The 23,830-nt window shown below is 51.4% G+C and overlaps 1 protein-coding gene across 1 annotated transcript in view; it reads right to left on the reverse strand.

The window, feature by feature from the left end:
- The window catches only part of HS3ST3B1 (heparan sulfate-glucosamine 3-sulfotransferase 3B1), a gene marked incomplete at both ends in the record, with an annotated part of 34,601 nt that extends 12,885 nt beyond the window's left edge, over positions 1–21,716 (reverse strand). The window contains one exon of the mRNA XM_082678688.1: positions 21,163–21,716. Within this exon, the coding sequence (XP_082534814.1) occupies positions 21,163–21,716 (554 nt within the window). The remainder of the gene's footprint in view (positions 1–21,162) is intronic.
- Positions 21,717–23,830: the final 2,114 nt, after the last annotated feature.

The raw sequence follows: 23,830 nt of genomic DNA on the forward strand, positions 1-23,830 counted from the left end.
GTCCTTCTGCGTTCTGAGTTCACCCACAGAAACTGTAGCTTCCCACACAGTGTTCAGGGTGAGACTCAGAACACAAGGTCGGTGTTCATCCCAGAAACGTTATAAACAAATGAGGGTTTAGGTTTTTGTGTCCGTATGTAAAAAGCAGAAATGGAGAGCAGGTGAGCATCACCCCAGTTTCTAAGCTAGAAACGGTTTTCTGGGTCCAGGCAGGTCAGCCTGGGGCGGGGTAGCTTTCCTGGGAGGCCAGCCGGAGGCCGGGGGCCGCGAACAATGGCCACCTCTCCCTGAGATGCTCAGCGCTGTTCTCCATTCACCCACAAAACCAAATAAAGACCTTTAAGCTGCTACTTTCCCAAATGAATTCACTTCCAAATCCCGGGCTGGGAACACGCAGCCCTAAGCCCGTGAGCAAACACCCGCTAAAGGAGAGAACAAGAGACACTCTCTCGGCTGCCCCATTAGCACGTTTGGGAAATTAATCAACCCCCCAACCCCTTCAAAGACATTGTTTCCCTGGGCTGGCTGAGTGCACATCCATTAACTTCTCACGTGGAAGCAGGTAGGACGACCAGCTAACAAAAAGAGGCGTGGAATCAACTCACTGTGTAAAGGTGCCCAGAGCTGATGCCCCAACCATCTTCTTTTATTCTTTTTCTTTTTTTTTTTAATGGAAGTATAGTTGATTTATAATATTGTATAAGTTATAGGTGTACAACATAGTGATTCAGTATTTTCATAGATTATACTCCACTTAAAGTTATTATAAAATATTGGCTAGGGCTTCCCTGGTGGTGCAGTGGTTGAGAGTCCGCCTGCCGATGCAGGGTACACGGGTTCGTGCCCCGGTCTGGGAAGATCCCACATGCCGCGGAGCGGCTGGGCCCGTGAGCCATGGCCACTGAGCCTGCGCGTCTGGAGCCTGTGCTCCACAACGGGAGAGGCCACAACAGTGAGGGGCCTGCGTACCGCAAAAAAAAAAAAAAAAAAAAAAAAAAATATTGGCTAGATTTCCTGTGTTGTACAGTATATCCTTGTAGATTATTTTATACATAGTAGCTTGTACCTCTTCATCCCCTTCTCCTATCTTGCCCCTCCCCCCTCCCCTCTCCCCACTGGGAACCACTAGTTTGTTCTCTGTGTCTGCTTCTGTTTTGTTATATTCACTAGTTTGTTTTATTTTTTAGATTCCACATATAAGTGATACCATAAGTATTTGTCTTTCTCTCTCTGACTTATTTCACTCAGCATAACGCCCTCTGGTCCATCCATGTTGCCGCAAATGGCGGGATTTCCTTCTTCTTCGTGGCTGAGTAATATTCCACTGCATATATAATGCATCTCCTTAAGCTGTCCCCATGAATCTGGAATTCCAAGAGATTTCTTTACGAGACCAACACTGTCTGTCCAAGGAAGGACCCCCTTTCCCAGGGCCCTGCTTCCTCTGAAGAGAGAGGGTTTTCCTCTTACTCAGAACAGAAATGGGGCTTGTTAATGATCATGCCAGAATGTTACCCTCACTGACAGGCTGCAAGTCCCAGAGCTGTGCCCTCAGAGCAGGGCGCTTCCACTTTTAGGGGTTACAGAGGATTTGGGAAAAGAGCTGGGTGCTGGAGTGCACGTGTGTGACACGCATATGAGCCTCAGTACCCAGGTTCAGGGAGATTACAGACCCGCGGGGGCCATCCACGGGCACAGGTGGAGAGCCCCGAGAAGGCTCGTCAGCAAGGCGCCAGCCACCAGCCAGCTGCTCGACCATCAGAAGCCCAGACGAGGTGGTGTGTTAGGCAGTCAGCGTACTCAGCACGGTGGACACGTGTTCTCCATCCACCTGTGAGGTCAGCATCACAGTTAGGACCCCCAAGCTTCGCTCACCCCCGCAATGCTTTGCCTGAACTACCTCCAAATGGGATACGCCTCTGTGTTTTAGTGACGTCGATATGATGAGCTGGCATGACAGTGGTCTGCACGTGGTCCTGTAAAGCCACAAAGACACGGCCCACTGTGATGCTCAACAGGGAAGCCAGTCTGCCTCCAGGCAAGAGTGACTAGGCCTCCTTGTGATCAGAAGATGCGTCTCTCTCTCCCTTGGCCATTATGAGGTCAACTCTAAGACCCGCGCGCGGCACCTCATCCACCAGAAAGGACTGGGCGCCCAGGCTCTCCGTGGGGCGTCTGCTCCACTTTAGAGCCAGGAGAGTGAGGCTGAGGGCGGTTAGATGGAGTTGCCCCAAGTATCCAGCCACGACAAAGCAAGGACTCGGGCTTCAGAAGGTTCAACTCCGAATGTCACGTTCATCCCGGCTCTCAGCAGTTCTAAGAACCTCCAGGATTAAAATGCTCAAATACAGCAACCATGTCCCCAGACCCATCTGACCCATCTATTATCCTACCCCCCTTCTAAAGAGGCGTTCATCTCCCCTCTTTTTCAGACAATAAAAAAAAAAAAATAGGGGCTTCCCTGGTGGCGCAGTGGTTGAGAGTCCGCCTGCCGATTCAGGGGACACGGGCTTGTGTCCCGGTCCGGGAGGATCCCACATGCCGCGGAGCGGCTGGGCCCGTAAGCCATGGCCGCTGAGCCTGCGCGTCCGGAACCTGTGCTCCGCAACGGGAGAGGCCACAACAGTGAGAGGCCCGGGTACCGCAATAAATAAATAAATAAATAAATGGGGAATTATAAGGGTAAAAATTATAATGGAATAAACATAAATATATATATAAACATATATATATGGAGAGAGAGAATTTAGAAAGTGAAAGCTAAATGTCTCACTGGTTCCCTGCACTTCTGCCCTTTAGCCTTTATTTTAGGAGTTCATTTTTCACCCAACCCAACCGAAACAAATGATATGTGGGATCTTCCCAGACCGGGGCACAAACCCGCGTCCCCCGCATCGGCAGGCGGACTCCCAACCACTGCATCACCAGGGAAGCCCTAGCCCTGATTTTTTTCAACAGTATCTGTCTCGTAAAGAAATCTCTCGGAACTCCAGTGTCCTGCAGGAGAAAAAGCACTCGCCCTCCAATCCTATACGACCAACATCACAGACCAGGGCGGCTCTATACGGCTCGCCCAAAAGGCTTTGTTACCACCCTGCTGAGGCCACGGAAAGAATCAAAATTTCTCACAAGGTGTTTTCAGGTATCTCGGACAGAGGAGCTGACCCGAGGCTATACCCGCTCTGCCCTCCTTCTTCCCTTTCAACAAACCAGGTGTGTAGAAGGCAAAGCGAGCTGGTTCTAAACGTCCAGAGGGCAGAAGTCATGACTCAATCCATCGTTAGAAGCAGTGAGACACAAAAGCTGTGCCAGGCGGGACAATCCACTCCAACCAAGAAGAACAGGCTGATAAGTAAGTCTTGGGAAGCCACCGAGCAGAGCCCCCAAGAATCAACGCGATAGGCTGCCTCCTGTTCTAGCCCATTAACTATTAGAGATTACCATCATGCGGGGAGTCGCCCGTCAGCTGGAAATTAAATTAGCCTGGCTGTAAACCAGGAATGTCAAGTGGAAAATATCTGATGCGCGATCCTGGGGAAAAACTCCACCACCAAACCCCACCCCGTCACGCAGCATCCTTCCATCCTCCAAGCTGGGCCCTTCTGTGCAGTGGCTCTTCTGAACCGGTAAGAAGCACAACGCAGCCCACGGGGTGAGACTTTCCTGGTTCTGGCTTTCAGAGAAAAGCACAGTCCACTGGGGTCACTCCTAGTAAAACAGCCAGAGAGGTGGCCTCACGAGACAAAATGGTAAGAAATGTGGCATTCAGAAAGAGACAGAGTGAGAAATGTTCAGATTAGAAAGAAAGGAAAGGGGCGGTGAAGAGAGGGAATGCTAAGAAATGTGGCATTCAGAAAGAGACAGTAAGAAATGTTCAGATTAGAAAGAAAGGAAGGGGGAAGTGAAGAGAGGGAATGCTAAGAAGTGTGGCATTCAGAAAGAGACAGAGTAAGAAATGTTCAGATTAGAAAGAAAGGAAGGGGGGGTGAAGAGAGGGAATGGGGGCAGGGGATAAACACACATGTGCACCCGGCATCCCTGGGGATGGTCTGTGCAGAGGCATACGCTCCAGTGAGGAGGCAGCAGGCCCTACCCGCACCTTCAGAACAGGTGTGTGCTTGCAAAACCACCTTGTAATTACCAGGCTTGCCAGTTGGCTGTGGCAGCCAAGCCCCGAGCAGCTTCTAAGGTTGTCGGAACCCAGCATCCGAGGGGCTGTTGCTGCGCAGGTCCTCGAGCTGAGAATTGGAATTTCTAATTACATGGCATTGGGCTCTACCCTAATGACGGGCTCCATCCAGGCAAGCAGAAAGCACCCAGCTTAGAGGATGTGGGTCCCCGAGCACATCCCAAGAGGATCCCAGCCTTTGCCTGTTTTTCTGGGGGGTGGGGCATATTCTCTGATCACCAGCAAAAGCAATTCCTATTTCACACTAGTCAGTGCCACTTCGTAAATACCACTTCCAAGTTGAAATGCTTGAGAGAGAGAGAGGAAAGACGCATAATGAACCATACTAGTTACCCTTTGAAGTCATGATGTTAAAGGCTCACTCACCAAAGCCCTCAGTCCCCCTGACGCTGTCCCACTTGCCTTCCTTTCTCCCCTGCTGGTCCTTCCCTGCGTCCACGACACTTTTTCACATAAACCTCCTTGGCTTTTCACATGTGTTCCTTCTGCCAAGAAGACTCCCCCTTCCTCACATGGTCTGTACACGAACTTCTATTCATCCGTCAAAACCTTGTTCTGCGTTACCTCTTCTCTGAAACCTTTCCAGGAAAGATCCTTCCCCACTTCGACAGATTTAATCGCTCCTTCCTCTGCAATATTTCTTTGCCTTGAGCATCCTTCTCTTTTTGCCTGTATCACGCACCGCACGACTTTATTTAGCCATCTCAACCCCCGACTTCACTCACGAGCTCTGTAGTCAATATCCATGGTGTAGGCCAGGCCCTGTCCCCGCCCTCATTTACGGAACCCCCAACTGGCACCCCTTTACACTAAGAACACACTAAGAACACAGACAGCTTCTTCTCTGCCCCTAACCTGCCCTCTTTCTTTGATCTCTGATCACAGTGACTTCTCACAGGGACGTGATCCAATCCCCGGGCCCCCCAGATGCCCTTTCTCTTCCTTTCGGTCTCTACCCAACATCACCTCTTTAAAAAGCCCTAAAATAGCCCTTTTCTCCCATCACCCTCTCTCCCACAACTCTCCATCCCTTCTGTCTGTTTTATTTCTCTTCGTGGTTCTGATCACTGCAGGAGAACTTCTATTTTTATTAGTTTGTTTGTGTATCAGTCTCCTGCCCATCTCCCTAGTAGAATGTAAGTGTCAGGAGGGCAGGATCAGTGTTCATAAAATAGGCACTCAATACTAATCGTGAAATGAATAAATCTCTGCATCCCCAGAGCCTGGCACAGAGCAGCTGCTCAATTAATTGACAAAATCAATATGTAACTATAAGAAGCAAAACTGACATCATTGGCCATTGTAATCCAGGGACACCACGAGCTAAGTGAAATCAACTGGATTCGTCCCAATTCTCTGTCCCCACTGCTGGTTTCCAATGGACACAATCCCCAGGGGTGTCCATAATGTCTGTTTCCCCCAGGTTATCCTCTTGATAGACTCCACTGAGTAGAGAAAAGACAAAGGATTTTACTATGAAGGCAAAACAGCACCAAATCTAAATTAGAATGTAACTGGCAAGCAACCAGCAGCTGGAAAATTCTCTACAGAGGTCACGTGCAATAAAAATAAGTGGGACTGACTAACCCAAGCACACCGCTGAACCTGAATGGTGCAGTCACGTGGGGAGCATCTTTACCTGCAGCCCAGACTGCTGGGTCCACTAGTGCTGGGTCCACAGCCCCAGCTCCTGGGACCCGTCCCCCAACACAGCTGGGGGCTGAGCAACCACAGAGGACACACGCCCATAGGTGCCATGCCCTTGCACTTCCCATCCCCCCCAACCAACATCTCCCAAAGACACCATCTGGGGTAAGATGAGGTGGCTTTGATCAGAGGCCTTCAAATGAATGCAAGCTGAAGGCTCGAAGAAGCTGGTACACATTTCTCCCTGGCAAATGCTCCTCTAACAGAGCACAAAAAACCACGAGCCTGTTCCGTGCTTCTGTTTCCAGCTGGGACTGGAAGAAGACAACCCTAGAAATGCGAGTGACAGAACGTTCCACCAGAGGGGACAGATGGGGAGAGACAGGGCCAGTGCACAGGGCCCACCCCCGCTCACACTGGCAGCCCCCTAACCAGGAGCTTTTAGTCGGGCTCTCCTGAGCTCACCCCTCGGCCTCTCGGATCTGTTTCTTCTAAACAGAAGCAGCCCTGGATCCAAGGGAGATGCAGTTCTAAGCCGGGACTGATCAGTAAGTGCCACCTCTTCTATAAGCTAACATGGGAGGCTCCCAAGCTTAACTGAGTTCCTCCGCGGTGCGTGATGGGACTAAAACTAAACCGCTCTGGGGATGCTGGCAACCAGGAACCCAGTGTGCTTCTCTCAACTTGCCCAGGATTCTCAGACAGCAGCCAGGGTCAGCCCCAGGGAGTGGGGGCCACGTGGCATCTCTCTCCCCTGGCTTCCTATGCTCGCTCAGAAGTCCCCCCCCCCAGAGGAATGACAGGGCTCTCCCCGACCCCCAGCAGAACTAGGGACCCGAGGAGGAGGTGGGCGGCCCTGCCTGCAGGCTGTGGCCATTTGGTTCTTACCAGCCCAGCTGGGACCTGGGAAGAAGGGCCCTCTTTCCCCCAGAGTCCTGTGGGACAGTCATTCAAGTCACCCAGAGAGGCAACAGGGAAGAGGGGTGTGTGGGTTCTGTCACGAGTGAGGAGGCGTGGCCTGTCCCTTCTCCTGAGCACCATGGGGACACATGCTTGTCCTGGAATTCCAAGAGCCTCATAGAAACCATGCAGTGGGGCTGGGTGTTGATCACCCCAGAAAACCATCTATACATTTTCTTGCTTTCTCTGCCTTAGAAAGACTGAAGCAGTTCCTTTTCCTCAAAAATACATTCATATGATTCAAATGCATAATTCATGTCACGTCTGAATTTCTTCAGTATGGGAGGCTCTGCTGCCCCAAAAATCTTCCAGTGAGCTGAAGACCCATCCTCAACATAACATTCCACCTCCGAGCTGCCCTCCTGGGCCCTCTCCCCATCCCCCCGCATGTCCCCATCACTTGGCCAGGCCTTGCTCTGGGCCTTTCCCACAGAGCTGCTCTGCCCTGAATCCTTTTATCAGCTTTCTGGGACAATCAGCCAGGCAACTCCTATCCATACGTCAAAGCCCAGCTCAACAGTGACCTCTCCTCTGCTCCCATGGTATTTCTCACTTTGTTCTATATTCTCTCTCACTATGGCCCCTTGAGGAAGATCGTGAGCTCTCTGTGGCGTCTGACAACGGGTTAACATCTGATTCTCCCAAGTGCTTTCATACTGCTTGGCCCATCCTAGTTGTTCCAGACTGTCTGGTGGATGAAATTAAATCATGGAGGAAGGAACGGTAGACTCCACGGTATCCCATTAGGACCGCCATCTAGACGCTCTGGTCACGGCTTGGCGAGAAGGCTGCGTCGTTACTGCCTGATGTTCACAGGCCCCGTAGGAAGAGAAGGTGGGTATTAAGTGTCCTGGTAAAAGCTACGTAACTTTATAGGAGAGGAAGTGTGATAAGAATGAAAAACTAGTCGAGAGTACACCATCCAGGACCCCACTCTGGTGTGAAACTGTCCACCTCCAGATCGTGGGAAACACCTTAGCCAGACACACCCCTAGACCCAGAAGCGAGGTGAGAGGGCCGCACAAACAGGAGTTCGGATTTCGCCAAATACGAGGAAGGGTCCTTGCTAAGTGTGTCAGGAGATAACAAGATCGTTCGAGCAAGCAGAGTGCATGGAGGGGAAATCCAGATCCTCCTGTAACTTAAGTTTTGTACAAACAGGTAAACTAATCCCCCATCTCTCTCTGTAAAAGGTTCCACTCATCTCCTTTCCCAGCGACACCTAATCTGAAAGTTTCGTTCGTTTCCGGTGCTGTAAAACTAAAGAACACTTTTAAGTGTCCCCCCTTGGCCCCGACACAAAGAGGGGGAAATGCATGTTTAAGAAAAGAAAAAAGCGATTGGCTTTGTTTGCAGCTCAAGGCTGCCAATGTTTCTTCGTGGCCCTGCTGTTACTTCTCAGGATCCCGTGCAGGGCGAGCAGTCAGCCTGGTGTGATGATAACACGCATGCGGACCACAGGGGCGACCCTGGACCAGGCAGGGTGCAAAACAGCTTTGCCCCTTCATCCAGCATCATCAGACATCCTGCTCCGTATAAACAGCACAGTGACGAGCGCTTACTTTTGAAAAGAGACATAATAATCTTCTTGGAAAGCTGAACCAGCAATTAGCCTGCTGGAAACCCAGCTAAAGAAGCTTGTAGCAAGACCCAGCTTGAAATTCTCACCCATCATCCCAGGAGCAAAGGGGGTGCAGACACAATACATTTGAGATAATGTCCCAGTGGCACAAGTAAGGAAGCTAACTCCCAATAAGAAGGGGTGGCTGGGACTTCCCTGGTGGTCCAGTGGTTAAGACTCTGCGCTTCCACTGCAGGGGACGAGGATTCAATCCCTAGTCCGGGAACTAAGATTCCACATGCCGAGCAGCCAAAAAAAAAAAGAAGGGGCAGCCTGTTCCAAGGGGTAAAGGTGGACAGACAGAGCCCAGGGTCAGGGGTCAAACTCTTGAACTGCAAGTGACCTTGGAGACCTGTTCTGATAACGTGCCCCACACCGGCATTCGACAAACACCCCTCCTCAGGTTATCAGTTGGCACTGAATGAAAAGAGGATTCTGTACTTGGGGGAAACGCTAGGTTCAACATAATTAAACAGATTTGGGGGTTTTTCTTTGGTTACAGTACTTATCAGGGCCTTTACTGTGCTAACATGGAACCATTTTTTCTACATCACCTATTAACCTTTCAGAACTTTCTTTCACTGAAGAAACTTGAGGCAGTGCTTCTCAAAGTGTGATCTGTGGACCACCTGCCAAGGGTCCTCGAGGAGATAAAGATAAGGCCTGAGAGTACGTGTTTAAAGCTATTATAAGTCCTTTGACGTGGCTACGAAATCCAAGGCCCTGATCAAGGAACTCACTGGGCAGGGGATAGATCAGTATGGGTGTTGACACCAAAGAGATAAAGTGACTTGCTCCAGGTCACAGAGTGTCCATAGCAAGGAGCTGACCCTAAGGGTTGTCGACAAGAGGCCACAAGGAAGGAAAGTCTGTTAAAGAACTAAAAAAAAATTTTAAATGGGAGAAGCATCCATTAAAAATCATTGATGATGGTGATTCTGATTCTAACTGGCACCCAGCCAACTGACCTCCGCGCATCCTCTCCCAGGATCCCTACAGAGGTGTAAAACGAAAACTAAGTAGAAAAAAGGCTAATGCCAGCATCGGATGAGAATGTCCACGAGGAAATTCAAACCTGAAACAGCACATACGTGAAGGAAGGGGGGACAGGTTGTAGCTCCCCACTGTCTGGCATTGAGCTGGACCAGGCAGGTGACAAATGAGCGAAGCAGGCCAAGTGTGAGACAATAAGGAACAGTGGAAACTGTGTCCAAGGAAGAGAAGATGCCTCCGGTCACAGACACAGCTGTTCTCCAGCTCCAGCCAGCTGCTGCCATGAGAAAGGCGGGCCTAGAACTGTCAGATCCCTGATCAAAAAAAGAAAATCGGGGTGGCGGGTGGGTGGCAGGGAGGAGGGATAGTTAGGGAGTTTGGGATTCACAGGTACACCCTGCTATATTTAAAATCCAAGGACCTACTATAGAGCACAGGGAACTCTGTTCAATACTCTGTAATAACTTAAATGGGAAAAGAATTTTTAAAAAGAATAGATACACGTATATAACTGAATCACTTTGCCGTATGCCTGAAACTAACACAACATTGTTAATCAACTATACTCCAATACAAAACACAAATTAAGAAAAACCCAGAAAATCTGATTTGTATGAAATCTGCAAATCTGTCAATATTGGCAATAAATTTGCATGTTTTTAACACCCTAAAAATATTCAGTCAAGGATTTCATTTATATTAAGTCCAACAACAGGCAAACCAATCCGTGGTGGTAAAAGGTAGGACAGTGGTTATCCTTGGGACAGGGACGGTATTCGGAAGGGATCTTAGGCGTGGCTCTGGGGACTCTGGAACGCCTGTTACACGGGGATGCAGGCTGTGAAACTTCATCAGGGTGCACACTTCTGATTGGTACACTTTTTTTATAGGCATGTGAATAAAATTTTACTAAAAATATATATATATATAGGCCAGATATATAGGTAAAATAATATGATGTCTGTATTTTCTTCAAATAATATGGAAAAGACAGAATACAGCACTTCCTGGAAATGATGGAGGGAAGTCTTGGGCAAAGTAGAAATTAAGGCCACACGGACAGGTGATTGAACCAGTGGAAGTCCTACAGATGCTGCGATTTCTCTGGAGTTTCCCCCCGTGTGTGGAGAGACATGTTAACCGATGCCTGAAGTTAGAGGACATCATTCATAAGGACCAGAGCACACGGGGCTCCTGGCATGGGTCAGGGCTGGTGACCAGCAGGGCTGGCGAGCTATAAGGTCCGAGTTCTGGGCGAGGGTAGGAACTCAGTGGGCCAGGGCTGCTCTGGGATAAGACCTTCTCCTGCAAGCTGCTGTGGACACTACCAAAGTGGGTGTCTGCACAGCGGGGCGAGAGGGTGTTTAGGGTGTCAGATGACACAGCAGATGAAGAGACCATATGAAGTGAGTGGAGAGGGTTTCGGTATCATCTTGAGAACTAAGAATCTGAGTGCCCTGCTCATGGCGGGGCGGCTTCCAGGGACAGGTGAGAGGAGAGATGGGCTGGCAGACGAGGAGATGGAGGGAGCTGAGGTCAGAAAAGGGGCATCAAATATACAGATCTCATCGCGCGAGGAAGGGCTCCAGGCATGATGCCAGAGCCCCGGGTCGGTGCAGGGGTGACGGGCATGAAAACTACCAGCCTCAATGCAGACATCTTTGCAACAGAGACGGGGCAGACACTGAGTGTAAGTTGGGACAGAAAAAGAGAGAAAAAAATATAATCTTGGGGATATTTTATATGGAAAAGTCTGTGTTTGAGGGGAGGAAAGAAACAACAAAAGACATGGCTTAAACTGGTCCGGAAGGAACATCTTGTCACATTTCAGCCACGGAGAGAAGCTCCATGTTGTAGAGTTTGAAGGGCCCTCAGGGAGGCACTGGGTTCAGGACGCTAAGCCACCTACAGATACAGCTGTATGACCTTGGCCATCTCTGTGAGGTCCCCTTTCCTCCTCTGCAGAATGTGGAAAATCACACAGGAAATATCACTGCTAAGATGAAATGCACGCTGGCCACTGGCCTGCACACAACAGGCCTCAATCGCTAAGGCGGAGCTATCTTTTTTCCTCTTACATCACCTAGTGACTGACATTCCCTCTCCTTCCCTCTTCTCCTTAGCTCTCTCTGGAAGGTTCCCGGAAAATAAAATACAAAATCACATTTCTTAATTTTGACTATTGAATGTTTTATCACACGTACTCTCATCTCCTTAAAATGGTTTTTAGATGTAATAGTGGTTCAGGAGGACTAATGGTTATTTTTAGCCAATGCCGAGCTTGCTTTGAGACCTCTTTGAAGTCTGTATAGTTCACCGACTAACGGGGCACCTCAAGGACAAGTTCACATCTCTTGAACCTCCTTGGGACCTCAAGTGCTGCCCGGGAGAGCCCTTGCTAAAAGTAAATGCTCAAACAGGGCATTTTTAGGGCAATGATACTTTCTGTATGACACTATAATGATGGATACGTGTCATTACATATTCGTCAAAAGCCATAAAATGTGTAACATCAAGCGTGAACCCTGATGTAAACTATGGATTTTGGACGACAGTGATGAGCAGTGTAGGTTCATCAATGGGTTCATCAAAAAGGTTCATCAGGTTCATCAAAAAGACAAAAACAAGTGTGTGGCTCTGGGGCTTTAGGTTGAGAGCAGGGAAGCCGTATCTGTGAGAAGCAGGACGTATATGGGAACTCTGTCTTTTCGATTTTGCTGTGAATCTAAAAGTGCTCTAAAAAAATAAACTCTATATATTTTTAAAAGCTAAGTGCTCAACAAATCCTTGCTGGAATAGGTTAAAAAAAAAAAGGTCAACACGACTTATAAGAATGACTTCGACTACAGAAAGAGACTTCAAACGGTCACCTTTCCCTTCCTCCATCAAGTATTTCAAATCAATGACAAAGTGATGAGACCTCTCTACCTTGCTCTCCTACCCTCTACCACACACATTTGGGCATCTATCTGTAAAAGCTCTTCGGTGGGACAGGATGTTTATTTCTTTGTGTATCTGTGTTAACTGGCAGCATCAACATATACTGTCTGGAGGCTGGAACAGTCAGATGGAGGGCATCAGGGACCCAAGGACCAGCACACGTGAGAGGAATGGTTGGGCTGAGCCAGGACGGGTTTCCAGCCAGAGGGGAGGATGGGGAGGGAGACGCCTTCCCGCTGGGGGGTGCGGCAGGCACCGGGAGTGATCTGGAGGTAACTGTTCTCTAATTGTTGGCTGGGTGTGTCTTCTCCTCCAGGGAGACTACTTTAATGACCATGTGGACCAAATCCTGCATTTCTTCAACATCTCCTGCAGCAATAAGCAATATCTTAAGTGAGCTTCCTGCCCTTTTAAGACAGGTCATCTCCTGCACCTCCGAAAAAACTTCCGGAGGACAAGGCTGCCTCATCCAAATACACAGCAGAATTCTCAACGCCACCCTGTAAAGCCCACCCCGAGAAGAGGCATTTTCGAGCTGGGATTCTGCCTGGACAGCACTAGGGGAGGGTCAGCTGGTCAGTGCCCCCTCCCCCAAGTTGGGGGAGCAGAAAGGCGGCTTCCAGGTTGCCCGGGGAGCCATGCGTTACCACTCTGGGTAGGGGCAGAGGGAAGGAGGGCGGGCGCCCCGGGAGTGCGTGTCTTCGAGGACCCTAGGGGAGCAGCGGGGGTGGGCTGCGGAGGGACGGGCCCCTGGTCTCAGTCGAGCGGAGATTCAGGAATCGGAAGGGGGCTGAGAATTATTTGCTTTTCCTTTCCCTCCTCTCCGATCCGTCGGACTCTTTCCCACTTTTTCTCTTCATCCCGTCACTTAACGGGTCACATTATGGGAACTAACTTATTTTTGGTTATCTATTGAATTTGCTGAATCGCATTTTAAGTACCCTTTATAGAAGTGGGTGAATTGAGGATTATATATTTCTTTCCCCAAAAGAGAAAAAGGTGAGGAGGGGGGCTAAGGGGCGGAGGGGGAGAAAGAAAAGAAACGTGCCGGTTGAAAACCGACCCCACCCTCTTCCGCGCCCAAACTATGGCCCTAAAAAGACAAAGCTTCCAAGTCCGGCTCTGAAGAATTCATTCATTCAGACCCACGTCCGACGCCACGGTTGCAGGGACGGGAAAGTCTGACTCCGTCCTCACCGCTCCACCCAACAGAGGCAAATGTTCAGAGAAGAGACACAGAGAGCAGCAGATAAGCCGGCCTTGGAGACCGTTTCAGCATCCGCTCGCCTCCCGGACAGGATGCGCAGCAGCTGGGAAGCCGGGCCTGGCCCCGGCGGGGCGCGCCCCTCTGCCCGCCCCTCTGGGCGGGGCCATCATGCAGACGGGCTGCCATTGGTCTCCTGACAGCTGCTAGGGCCAATCAGCGCGGGGCCGGGACCGCCGGCATCACCCTCTGCGAGCGCGGGATGCTAGGCCCAGCTGCGCCCAACAGGTGAGGCGGGAGCGCGGGGCTCGGCTGGTCACGTGGTCGCGGCTGGCGACCCGCGGAGCGGAGGGGCAGCCAGGCCGCTGGCCCCGCCCCCGACACGAGGCGGCACCGCCATCTGCCTCCTCGGACCAGATGCGGGGGTCCCACGCGACCCAGGGGCCGTGCTGACTGGTCCCCGAGGCATGCCCGCCGCGGAGCACGTCCCGCGCCCTCGGCTGCGCGTCGCCCACCCTTACAGAGCCGGGAGTCCGCGCGGACGCCCCTCTGGCTGCCAGAGAGCAGACACGTGGCCCGTCGCGCCTGCTGGGCCATGTTGGACACTTCTGTCACCAGTGCCTCCCTCCTGCCCCCATTCATTAAATCGAGTGTGCGTGAAAAATCTGCTTCTTCTACTTCTCTTCCCACTATGTACGTGCGGTTTTTTTTCACTCTCCATTTGTTGCCCCAAGCTTCGTATTGCCCAGAACCATCTTTCAGCATTTTGTGGGTTTCTAAGTAAGTGTAACCCTGTTAAGTATTGTGGGGCAAAGATCCGGGGAAAAAACAGGGATTCTGAATCATATGCCCCCAAGTTGCTTGCTGAACGCACATGGAATCATTCACAATCTAGTCAAAGGGGTTTAAAAGTGACCCCTTGGCACAAAACAGTCTAGCTTGGGCTGAAACGCAATTTACAAAACCAGAGTCTTATTTTAACACATTTGCTATAGGTACTTAGGGGCAAAAATATTTTATGCCAAGAGTTTATCTGTTCTGTAACAAATGTATCAATTTAAAGTCACAGTGAATACGTATGTGTATACACACATACATACTTTTAAAATGCAGGTAGAAAATATGAATGCCTTGCTGGCAGTACTCTTTATACCAGCTCCCTCTCCCCAGATCTGGACTCGTAATTTTTAAAAGCAGCTCTCTTTGGGAGGCAACAAACTGCATTCCAACTTTGCTATTTTAAAATGCTTCATCCATGACAAAATGAAGCACATTTTCTTAATGCCCCAGTAACTTAGGCTATTTTTAATATTTTTCAAGTCACAGATGTATATTTAAAGGAATACTTTCAGATATAATATAAAGGAAACCAATGTCACCCTTATCTATGTACAGAGAAAATTAATCGGGGATATTATTAGCACTAGCAGTATTTTCACACAGTCTCTTGGCTGGAATGAAAAGTATTTATTATCATATTAGTAGGCTAGTAATTGCTCCTCGCATCCTAAACTTTTCCCCAAATCTAAAATCAGAAAGGAACATATGCTAATACCAGTTTTATTTGATGTTAGTTTTATTTAGGTATAGTTTGAGAGGAACAGGAGAGCTCTAACAAGGTAATCTTTTAAATATATATTTTTTTAATGTTTCATGCTCTACTCCCGAATAGTTTTCAAAGATATCAGTATCTTATTTCTTTTCAGTCATGGTAAATGTTTTCATTTGAGGTAGGCAGCATATTGTACTCATTACTCTTGAAAATATGCCACATACTTGGGGAATTCATTTTGCTGGGATTCCTGACTATCCCGACAGCCTAGCACTGAAATTTCCCTTACTGTCTGAAATCACTGACTGTTAAAAGAGAGAGGTAGCACCCTATCTGGAAACTAAGTCTATTCACAGCAAAGGAAGCGCTCATTATGCTGTGCCTTTAGAGTGGACTTTTTGTGTTTCTGTCAATCAACTTAATTTCCATGTTCATAGAATTGAGAGCATAAAGTATTGAAAAACTACTGACATAGAAAGCGGTGAGCAGGCAGCCTTGGTCACGTATTTCAGTCCTGAAGCTTTAAATAAATGCCACTTCCCTGATTCATAACAATAACCGACTGGTGAATCTTTTTTTTTTTTTTTTAAATTCCTGGTGTGCTTTTAATTCTAAATAATTTTAGTGATTCAAAGGCTTATCTTATATAATCAGAAAACCTTACGTTCTATGTTTTCAACCAAAAGGTACATCAGCATAGATATTTGAAATGAGGTTTTTGGGACATATTGCTTTTTCAAACTATCTCAAAGCTTTTCTTCAGACAAAAAATAAACACACCAAACCAGAAAAAAACAGAAGCCGTGACAGCTCACTTTAAAATGGCAAGTAATACAACTTTAGCTGGGAAAAATATCCTTTATAAATATTAGTCTATATTAAATTGTAAATTTTCAATAATCAGGCTCCATTAAAAAAACAAAATCTAGTTTAGTAGCTTAGTCAAATTGCAGTATTCTATTTTGATATATATATTTTTAAGACATGGGCTGCAACCTGATTTTTAGAGACCTGTTCAATAATAGCATATCATCTGGAAGATAAGTGTAATTTAATTCATGCACTTCAGCGTTTTATTCACCTAAAACAAATAGGTTGCTATTTAATATTGACGATTTTATTAACTCAGAGCATCTGGGAAAACACTTATGATTAGGTTAATTTATGTTATATTTTCCCCTCAACTTGTAAAAGATTAATCAACCATTTTATGGTCTAATTTAGATGCCTAATTGAAAACAGAGTCCAACACATGGTACACTGTCTTGCTAATAAATCTTGACAGCTTTGTAACATGATGGTTTGTATTTCAAATTGTTGCATATAAATGTAGATTTTTGATCTTCACCCAGCAGCCTGAAGTGAGCTGCATACTTGATTTAAACTCCTGGACTGAAAAAATGCAATTACTTCAAAAAGGATTATCCCCAATCAGATCTTATCTTAAATTTCCCTTAGGGAAGACTGAAACAGTCTTTGCCACCAAGTTTTTAGAAATAGAGTAGGAAAAGAGGGGAGAAATTAGTTTTCTCAGCATTTGTTAAATTTAAAATGTAGGGAAAGTTCTCTTTTGAGACAGAGATTTCTAAAGTCACTGGGTTTCAGATTCTAATTCTAAAGAGCTCTATCCAAGTGTTAGTTGTAATTTTTGTAATTGTCTTCTGGTTAATAAATACAAGTTTTCAGTCTTGATTTGAAGCACTGTACTTTTTTAAATGAATAAATTCATTCCAAGAGCTTTTGGAACATCTCATTTAACCCTGTATTCTCCCATGTCTCCCAGCCTTAAAAAGGACACATAGAAGAGAATAAATTTCCTCTCGGTGGGGACCCTTGCCATGTTTTCTCAGCCTTTATACTTGAGGATATTTTTGTCATTTTAATGACTCCATTGATTCTCACTGTCCTGTGCAGGCAGAGAAAGGAAACTGCCACAGTGATGTAATTATCCTCACTCTGGTTATAAACTAACTTTGGATGCCCTCACTATCCTGTTCTGGAGCTGGTCTTCTTTTAAAGTAAATGACAAAGTGAGCAACCTTCACTGAGATCACTGGAGGTGCAATAGAAAACTCAAAAAAAAAAAAAAAAACCCAAAAAACAAAGAAACCTCAACAACTCAGTTTTGAATTCATCATTTATGACCAACATCACGTTCTGTCATTTAAGCAAGGGAGAATGGCCCAGAGTGACCTCTGGAGCAGGACTGCCTGGGTTGGTGTATCAGCTTTGCCACTTTCTAGCTGTGAGATCCTGGGCCAGTAGCTTAACCTCTCTGGGCCTGTGCTTCTTCATCTGTAAAAGTACCTACTTCACAGGATGGTAATGAGGATTAAATCTGCTAATCCTGTAAAACTTGAAACAGTGCCTGGCACATAGAGAAAACACTCAGTAAGTGTTAGCTACCGAGATGATTAAACCACACACACACACACACACAGCACCTTTTTTTCATGTGGCCACAGCATTAAAGTGTCAGCTTAGTTTGTACAACCAAAAATGGAAAGGAGAGTCAAAGTGGGAAAGGAGTTTCTGCCACTGTAAAGTCTAAGGAATATTTCTATACAAAAAAATAGTAATTCCACAATATTTGGCTAAAGTAAATCTCAAACTGAGGTCATTAAATTTGTGAAAATCTACCAAACTTAAGCCAAATCAAAAAGAGAAACTTATTAAAGAAATGTATATACTTCATTTTAGACCATTCAGAGTTTAAATCAATGTTGAATGCCTAAATGTACCGGGTGGGTGTTTCTCCATCTTGGTATGTGTGAGGTTCTCCTGAACCTGTTTGTCGTTTCTCAGACACCATCACCCCCTGCAACAGAAGGTAAGGGCCAGTTTAAACGGAAGTCCTCATAAGCCACTCCGTGGGGTCCTCGTAAGTACCTGCTCAGTTTGGGAGGCCTGATTCAAGAGTGAGCTGGATGATGAACTGGAAAAGTAAACCCGGAAGAGTTTTCGTCCCAGACTAAAACAAACACGGGTTCCAGGGCTGATGGACCGTCTGATTTTTGCAGCGGGGGAAGGCAGCGGCAAACCGCCCACCCTCTGGCCAGTGGCGGGTCAGCTCCGCGTGGCCACCACGATAGGCTCCATCCCACCGCGAACCGTCCCTTTGGGGCTGATGGCGTCTAGTTCTGCCACGTGGAAGGAACTACAATCAACTGGGGAGACTTCAAGCAAATCCGCTCAGGCCCTGGGTTACTGGTTAGGCCCGGAGCCGGGCTGTGTATCAGTCGATGAAATTTACTAATCACTCGTTCAGACATAGGCAAGATCTCATTCTCCAGCCGACGACGACGCTGACCCTCGGATTCAACCATCCGTGCCCGTAGTTGTTTAACGCCTTCAAGATGTCTCTCCTGTCTCCTATTTTCTAGCGTCGAGGACTTGCTTTAACTACTTGTTTCTGAACTGCAACTCTGGCTAATTACTATTTATACCCTTCTCCAATCTGCTGCCTGATTGCACAGATGAAGCCGAGCAGCGCACCTCTGGCGAGCAGCTGGGCTGGGCCCCGCGGACTGAACTCTGGGGGGGGGGGGAGGGGGGAGGAGGGCGAAGGGTGCTCCCTAGACACCGGATTTTAGGAAAAGCCTTCTGGGTCAGGCTTTTTCTCCGGTGTGTCTGTTTTTCAAGTTAAAACGGCCGCCTTCAAAATAATTAAGTCCACACATTTGCCCAGACATCCAGAATATTCTAAATTATTTTAAAAGTTGTAATTAAGCAGATGGCATTGAAAAGATTCTTTTATTCTTTTTTCCTTAAAACAAAAACAAAAAACCACTAACCCTGCGGCCACGCCCGGCGCGGCTGGAGCTGCCCGGGATCGCAGCTCTGCGGGCGAGACGCTGCGTCTGCAGTTCGCTCCTCCAGCCGCGCGCTCCGCGGGGTCACCGCCGCGGGCCCTGGGCCTCCGGGCCCAGACAGTCCGGATCATCAGGGTAGGGAGGCGGCTCGGGAGGAGGATGCACTTCCCGCTCCCCGCAGCCCGGCCAAGCCCCAGCGCCCCCCAAGCCCAGCCGCCTCGCGGGCCGCGATGCGAGCGGCCCCGGGCGCCGCTCCCGCCCGCCCGAAGCTCCCGGGCTGCGCTCCCCGCTGCAGGCGCGCCGCTAGCCTTTCCAGGGCGACTTCGTTCTTTATTCTGCGTTGTTGAGTCGATCAGAAGGAACGTGGCAGGTGGAGGGCGGCCGCCTAAGAGACTGCGCGAATCTGCCTGTGGTGACTTCCACTGCCCAACCCAGGTGCTTCTAGAACCGCCCGACATTAAGGATTCAGTTCTTTTCCTGCCAGTTCCTCCCAGGCCGGCCCCCACTACGTCTGATCTCGGAAAATCCCCGGCTGCCTCCGGCCTCCGGTGGGTTCTACCTGGACGGGCGCTAGTTACAGCCTGACGTCCCGGCCCCCGGCATCGTCATCCGAGGAGGAGGATTGGTGGTGGCAGAAATGACAACAATACGATCGATGACAATAGCTGGCAATTAGAGAGGCCCCCATCTGCCAGCCAGGCAGGCACCTGACCCGCGCGTCGGAGAACCGGGCCGCCCATTGCACAGGTGAGAGCAGTGAGGCCCGCGCGACAAGCCAGCTGCCAGGGCCGGGACGTGGACCCAGGCTCGGGCTCCAGAGCTCGAATTCGCAACAACCGGTGTCGAGGGCCCGGGGACAGTGGGAAGGGTGACTGTCACAGCTGGCTAAACCTCGAGACTTGGGCAACTCCTGACAATAATAAAAACATTAGGACAAAAGGGAGGGGGAGGGCGAGGCTGGGAAGAGAGCGGTTTTAATCCGCTCGGTCAGCCCCCTTTTATCCTCCAAGCTTTCCCGGTCCCCAAAGAGGGGCTGCGGGCAGGGAATGGGGTTTGGTTCGACTCTCCCCTTTTGTTTTCCGAAGTCTCCACCCTCTTGGAGGCTAACTGGGCCTGGAGGGGTGCCGGGGGCTAGAGGAAGTCACGTTTGCGGGGCTCGGAGATGGTGACCGGGGAGAAGGGGTGGGGGCCGGTGGCCTGGCCCCTGGTTGGCGACGGGATTTCCCAAGGCCCGAGTCTGGACCGCGGGCCCACCCGCGCCTCACCGGAAACTCGAGCGACCCCACAGCTCACCCCAAAGACTGCGGGAAGCCTTGAGCAGGGGTCGTGATTATGACCCCGAGGGGCCGCTGTCCCTTTGGAACCGAACCCACAACCCGACTGTAGAACCGACTTTACAGAAGCCCCGACCTCTGGGCAACCCGCATTTCTCAATCAATGGGCCCCGAATATTCTTTGCACCCTTTAGTGTCAAGGGCCCGCGGAGACACGCCTCCCTGCCCTGGCTCTCTCAGCACCCCGGCCTGGGAGGCGGAAACGGGAGGGCCGAGCCCCAGGCGCCGCTAAGCCTTCAAAGCCGCGCGCCTCCCGCCGGCTGCAGTGCGCGCCTTTGCCCGACAGGGACCAGCACCGCTCCACGCGCCACGCGCCCGCTGGCTCACCCTCCGGAGCCCAGGCTGCCCGGCCGCAAGCCGGTCTGACCCCCTTCGGAAGGTGAACAGACTCCACTTGGCCTCCGCAGGACGGCGTTGCTCTCACCCCATCCCCATCTGGGCAGCAGAAGCTGCTCTAGAAGTTGGTCTGGGGCGGAGACGGCGACCGGCGGGGCGCAGACCGTCCCGGATCCGAGAGGAAAAATAAAATGCGAGCGACGCTGGCTGGATTCGTCTGGGCCGCGGCCACAGTTAGAGGGTCGCGCGCTCCCCTGAACACCGTCGCAGTCACTGCCCTCCTTCTTTAAGGAGAGATCGCCCGATTAATCTTTGGGCACCGTGGGCCGCTGAGCCCCCAGAGCTCCTCGAGAAGTTTCTCCGGACTGTGGTGAGAGCGGAGCCCAGCGCACCCCGTACGTACCGCGCTGCAGGCCAGCACCGCGCGGTCGTTGCTCGGCCCCTCCCGGACCCCGGTGGTCCGAAGCTGTACCCTTGTCACTTCCACCAGCACATGCCACGTCTCCCTCCTCTGCCCGTCGGGATCGCGGCTGGCGCCCCAGGCCCCAGCCCTGGCCCTGCCGGGGAAACTCACCGGTACCAGGCGAGGCCCTTGTCGTAGCTGCGGTCGAAGAAGTGGGGCTCGGCGCCCACGGCGCGCACGTCGGGGTGCACGCGCAGGAACTCGAGCAGCGCCCGCGTGCCGCCCTTCTTCACGCCGATGATGATGGCCTGCGGCAGCTGCTTGCTGCCCGACCCGCTGAAGAAGCTAGAGATGGGGCTAGGGGAGTCCGGCGCCTCGGTACTCTGCTCTTCCTGGCTCGCGGCGCCCTCGGCCGTCTCCCCGCCAGGAGCCAACTGGGTGGCTGGCGCCGCTGGGAACGGCAGCCTCGAGGGAGGTCCGTCGCGACCTGAGGCCAGGGCCGGCGGGGCGAGGGCGGCGCGGGACCCCGAGCCCAGCAGCAGCAACCCGGGCGCGGCGGCGCACGAGCCGGAGCACGAGTACAGGAACATGTAGAGCCAGATGCAGAGCATGGCGAAGAGCAGTGCGAGCTTCCTTCTCACCGGTGGCGGGGGCGGCGGCGGTTGCGGCAGAAGCCGGCCGGGGACATCGAGGCAGGATCGGCTGCCGCTCAGGCGCTGCCCCATGCGCTGCCCGCGGGCGCGGCGAGGGGCATGGCTCAGCACATGGCGCGGGTCCCGCCGGAGCCGTGAGCGCGGAGAGAGTACCCTGTACGCCGAGTGGTTCGGCTTATTGCCCCCGCGCGCCCGCGGCCGCCGCTGCTGCTGCTGCTCTTCCCCAGGTGGCGGCGGCAGCTGTAGCGGCGGCGGCTTTTGACATGCTGCCCGGAGGAGCCGCAACTGGAACGAAAGTCGGGTGGCGGCAACTGCTGGTCGGGGGCTGCGACGCCGCGCTCGGGGCCAGCAGAGCGCCTCACTCGCGCGCCCGGGCCCCTCCAAACGGTGCGCGCTGCACGGCCGCTCGCCGGGGCTGCCTTCCCGCGGTCCTGCGAACCGAGCCTTGACTGCTGCCCCGGCGCTTCCCCGCGGAGGCTGCGAAGTAGAACTGCGCAGGAAGAGAGCCGGGGACCCAGGCAGAGTGGGCGGGCCCGGCCACCGGGAGTGACGGGTCGCTCCACCTACCAGAAACACGGAGCACCATGCAAATCCAGCCGCTCCGCTGAGGGTTCGACAGCCAACCGGCTCACGGAACGTGGGGGTGTGGAAAGGGTTTGGAGCAGTGGAGAGCAGTCGGGGGTTGCTATTGGCTGAGACAAGGGGCGGGCTCCGAGGGGCGGAGCCAGGGGGCTGGTGACAGGAGCAGCTGGAAGGAAGGATGCTGCAGAGACCTAGCGCTGCGCCCCGGCTCCCGCGCGCACTTCCGCACTTGCTCCCCAGGAGCCAGCCTTGGCTGCAGTTGTCCCTGTGTGGGGACGCGAGTCCCCATCCAGATGTTTCGCGGGCGGGATCGTGGTGTGTGCGTGTGTTAGAAATAGGGAGGGCGGTGGAGGAGCGAGAGTCAGGCCGGAGATGCCCGCCCACCCCACGCCGGGATTCGGAGGGGGGGGCCCTTCCGGGACTGGCACCGGTTTAGGAAGTTTAAGTGGAAATCGCTGTCAAACTTTTTTTTTTTTTTTTTTCGGTACGCGGGCCTCTCACTGTTGTGGCCTCTCCCGTTGCGGAGCACAGGCTCCGGACGCGCAGGCTCAGCGGCCATGGCTCACGGGCCAAGCCGCTCCGCGGCATGTGGGATCTTCCCGGACCGGGGCACGAATCCGTGTCCCCTGCATCGGCTGGCGGACTCTCAACCACTGCGCCACCAGGGAAGCCTTAAGTCTTTCCTTCTTATTCTTTGCCAGGAGTTGATCTCTCTCCAGCTGCCGGTTAACTGGGGTCGGTGTAAACCATCCTCAGGAAAAATTCTTTCCTCGCTTCCGAAAGTGCTGAGGAAAGAAAAGTCGCGAGAAAGAAGGGAGAAATTAACAAGGAGTTAAAGGCTGGGGGAAATTTTCCTGGTCAAAAAGTGAGTGTGAAAGTCACGTGTAGAAAGTTTTGTCCGGATATGAGGGTGTTGACGACGTTAGGTGAAGAAAATGTTCTCCCTTCCCATGAATAAATATCAAAGCCAACATTCGCCTTCATTTAGGAGACGGTTCGGTTTGCTGACCTGTTACATGAATTATTAGGTGGTGTTTTTTTTTTACCATCGATGTTTTTTTCTAAGTCAGACGTCAACTCGGAGCAAATCGATCCCCGAGTTGCACCTCAAGTCCACTCCAAGCCTGTCTCCCGGGTTTTCCTCCGCAAAGTGACCCTCCCGGTCGGGGCGGGGACCGAACTCTGCTGCATTCTTGCCCCGCGTTCCGGTTGGAAGCTCTGGTGCTCCAGTCACCCCGGTGGCACTCAGGAAGTTCTGGATGCCGGCGACCCGGAGGGGCCAGCGGGCCTCCCACGCCTGGCCCCGCGCGGTTCCGGGACAGAACGTTCCTTCCGATCCCGACCCCCGCGCGGCCCCCGGCTGAGCGCTGACCCCGCTACCTTCCCGGTCCGCGCGGGCGGCGGAACCACAAAGCCCCGGGCACCCTGCTGCGCTGTTCCCCCGCTGTCCCCTCTCGAGGTAGTGTCCCGAGTCCCGCAGTCCCGCCCCGGGCCCGGCTCCCCTCCGTCGGGAGCACACAGAGGAAGCCCGTAGGCCGTGAGCATCTCTGATCGAGAGAGGGGGCGGCGACCCGGGAGCGTTTGGGTGACCCTGCGGCCCCCCA

This window comes from Grampus griseus (assembly GCF_964374135.1).
Source record: "Grampus griseus genome assembly, chromosome: 20".
Lineage (NCBI taxonomy): Eukaryota > Metazoa > Chordata > Mammalia > Artiodactyla > Delphinidae > Grampus > Grampus griseus.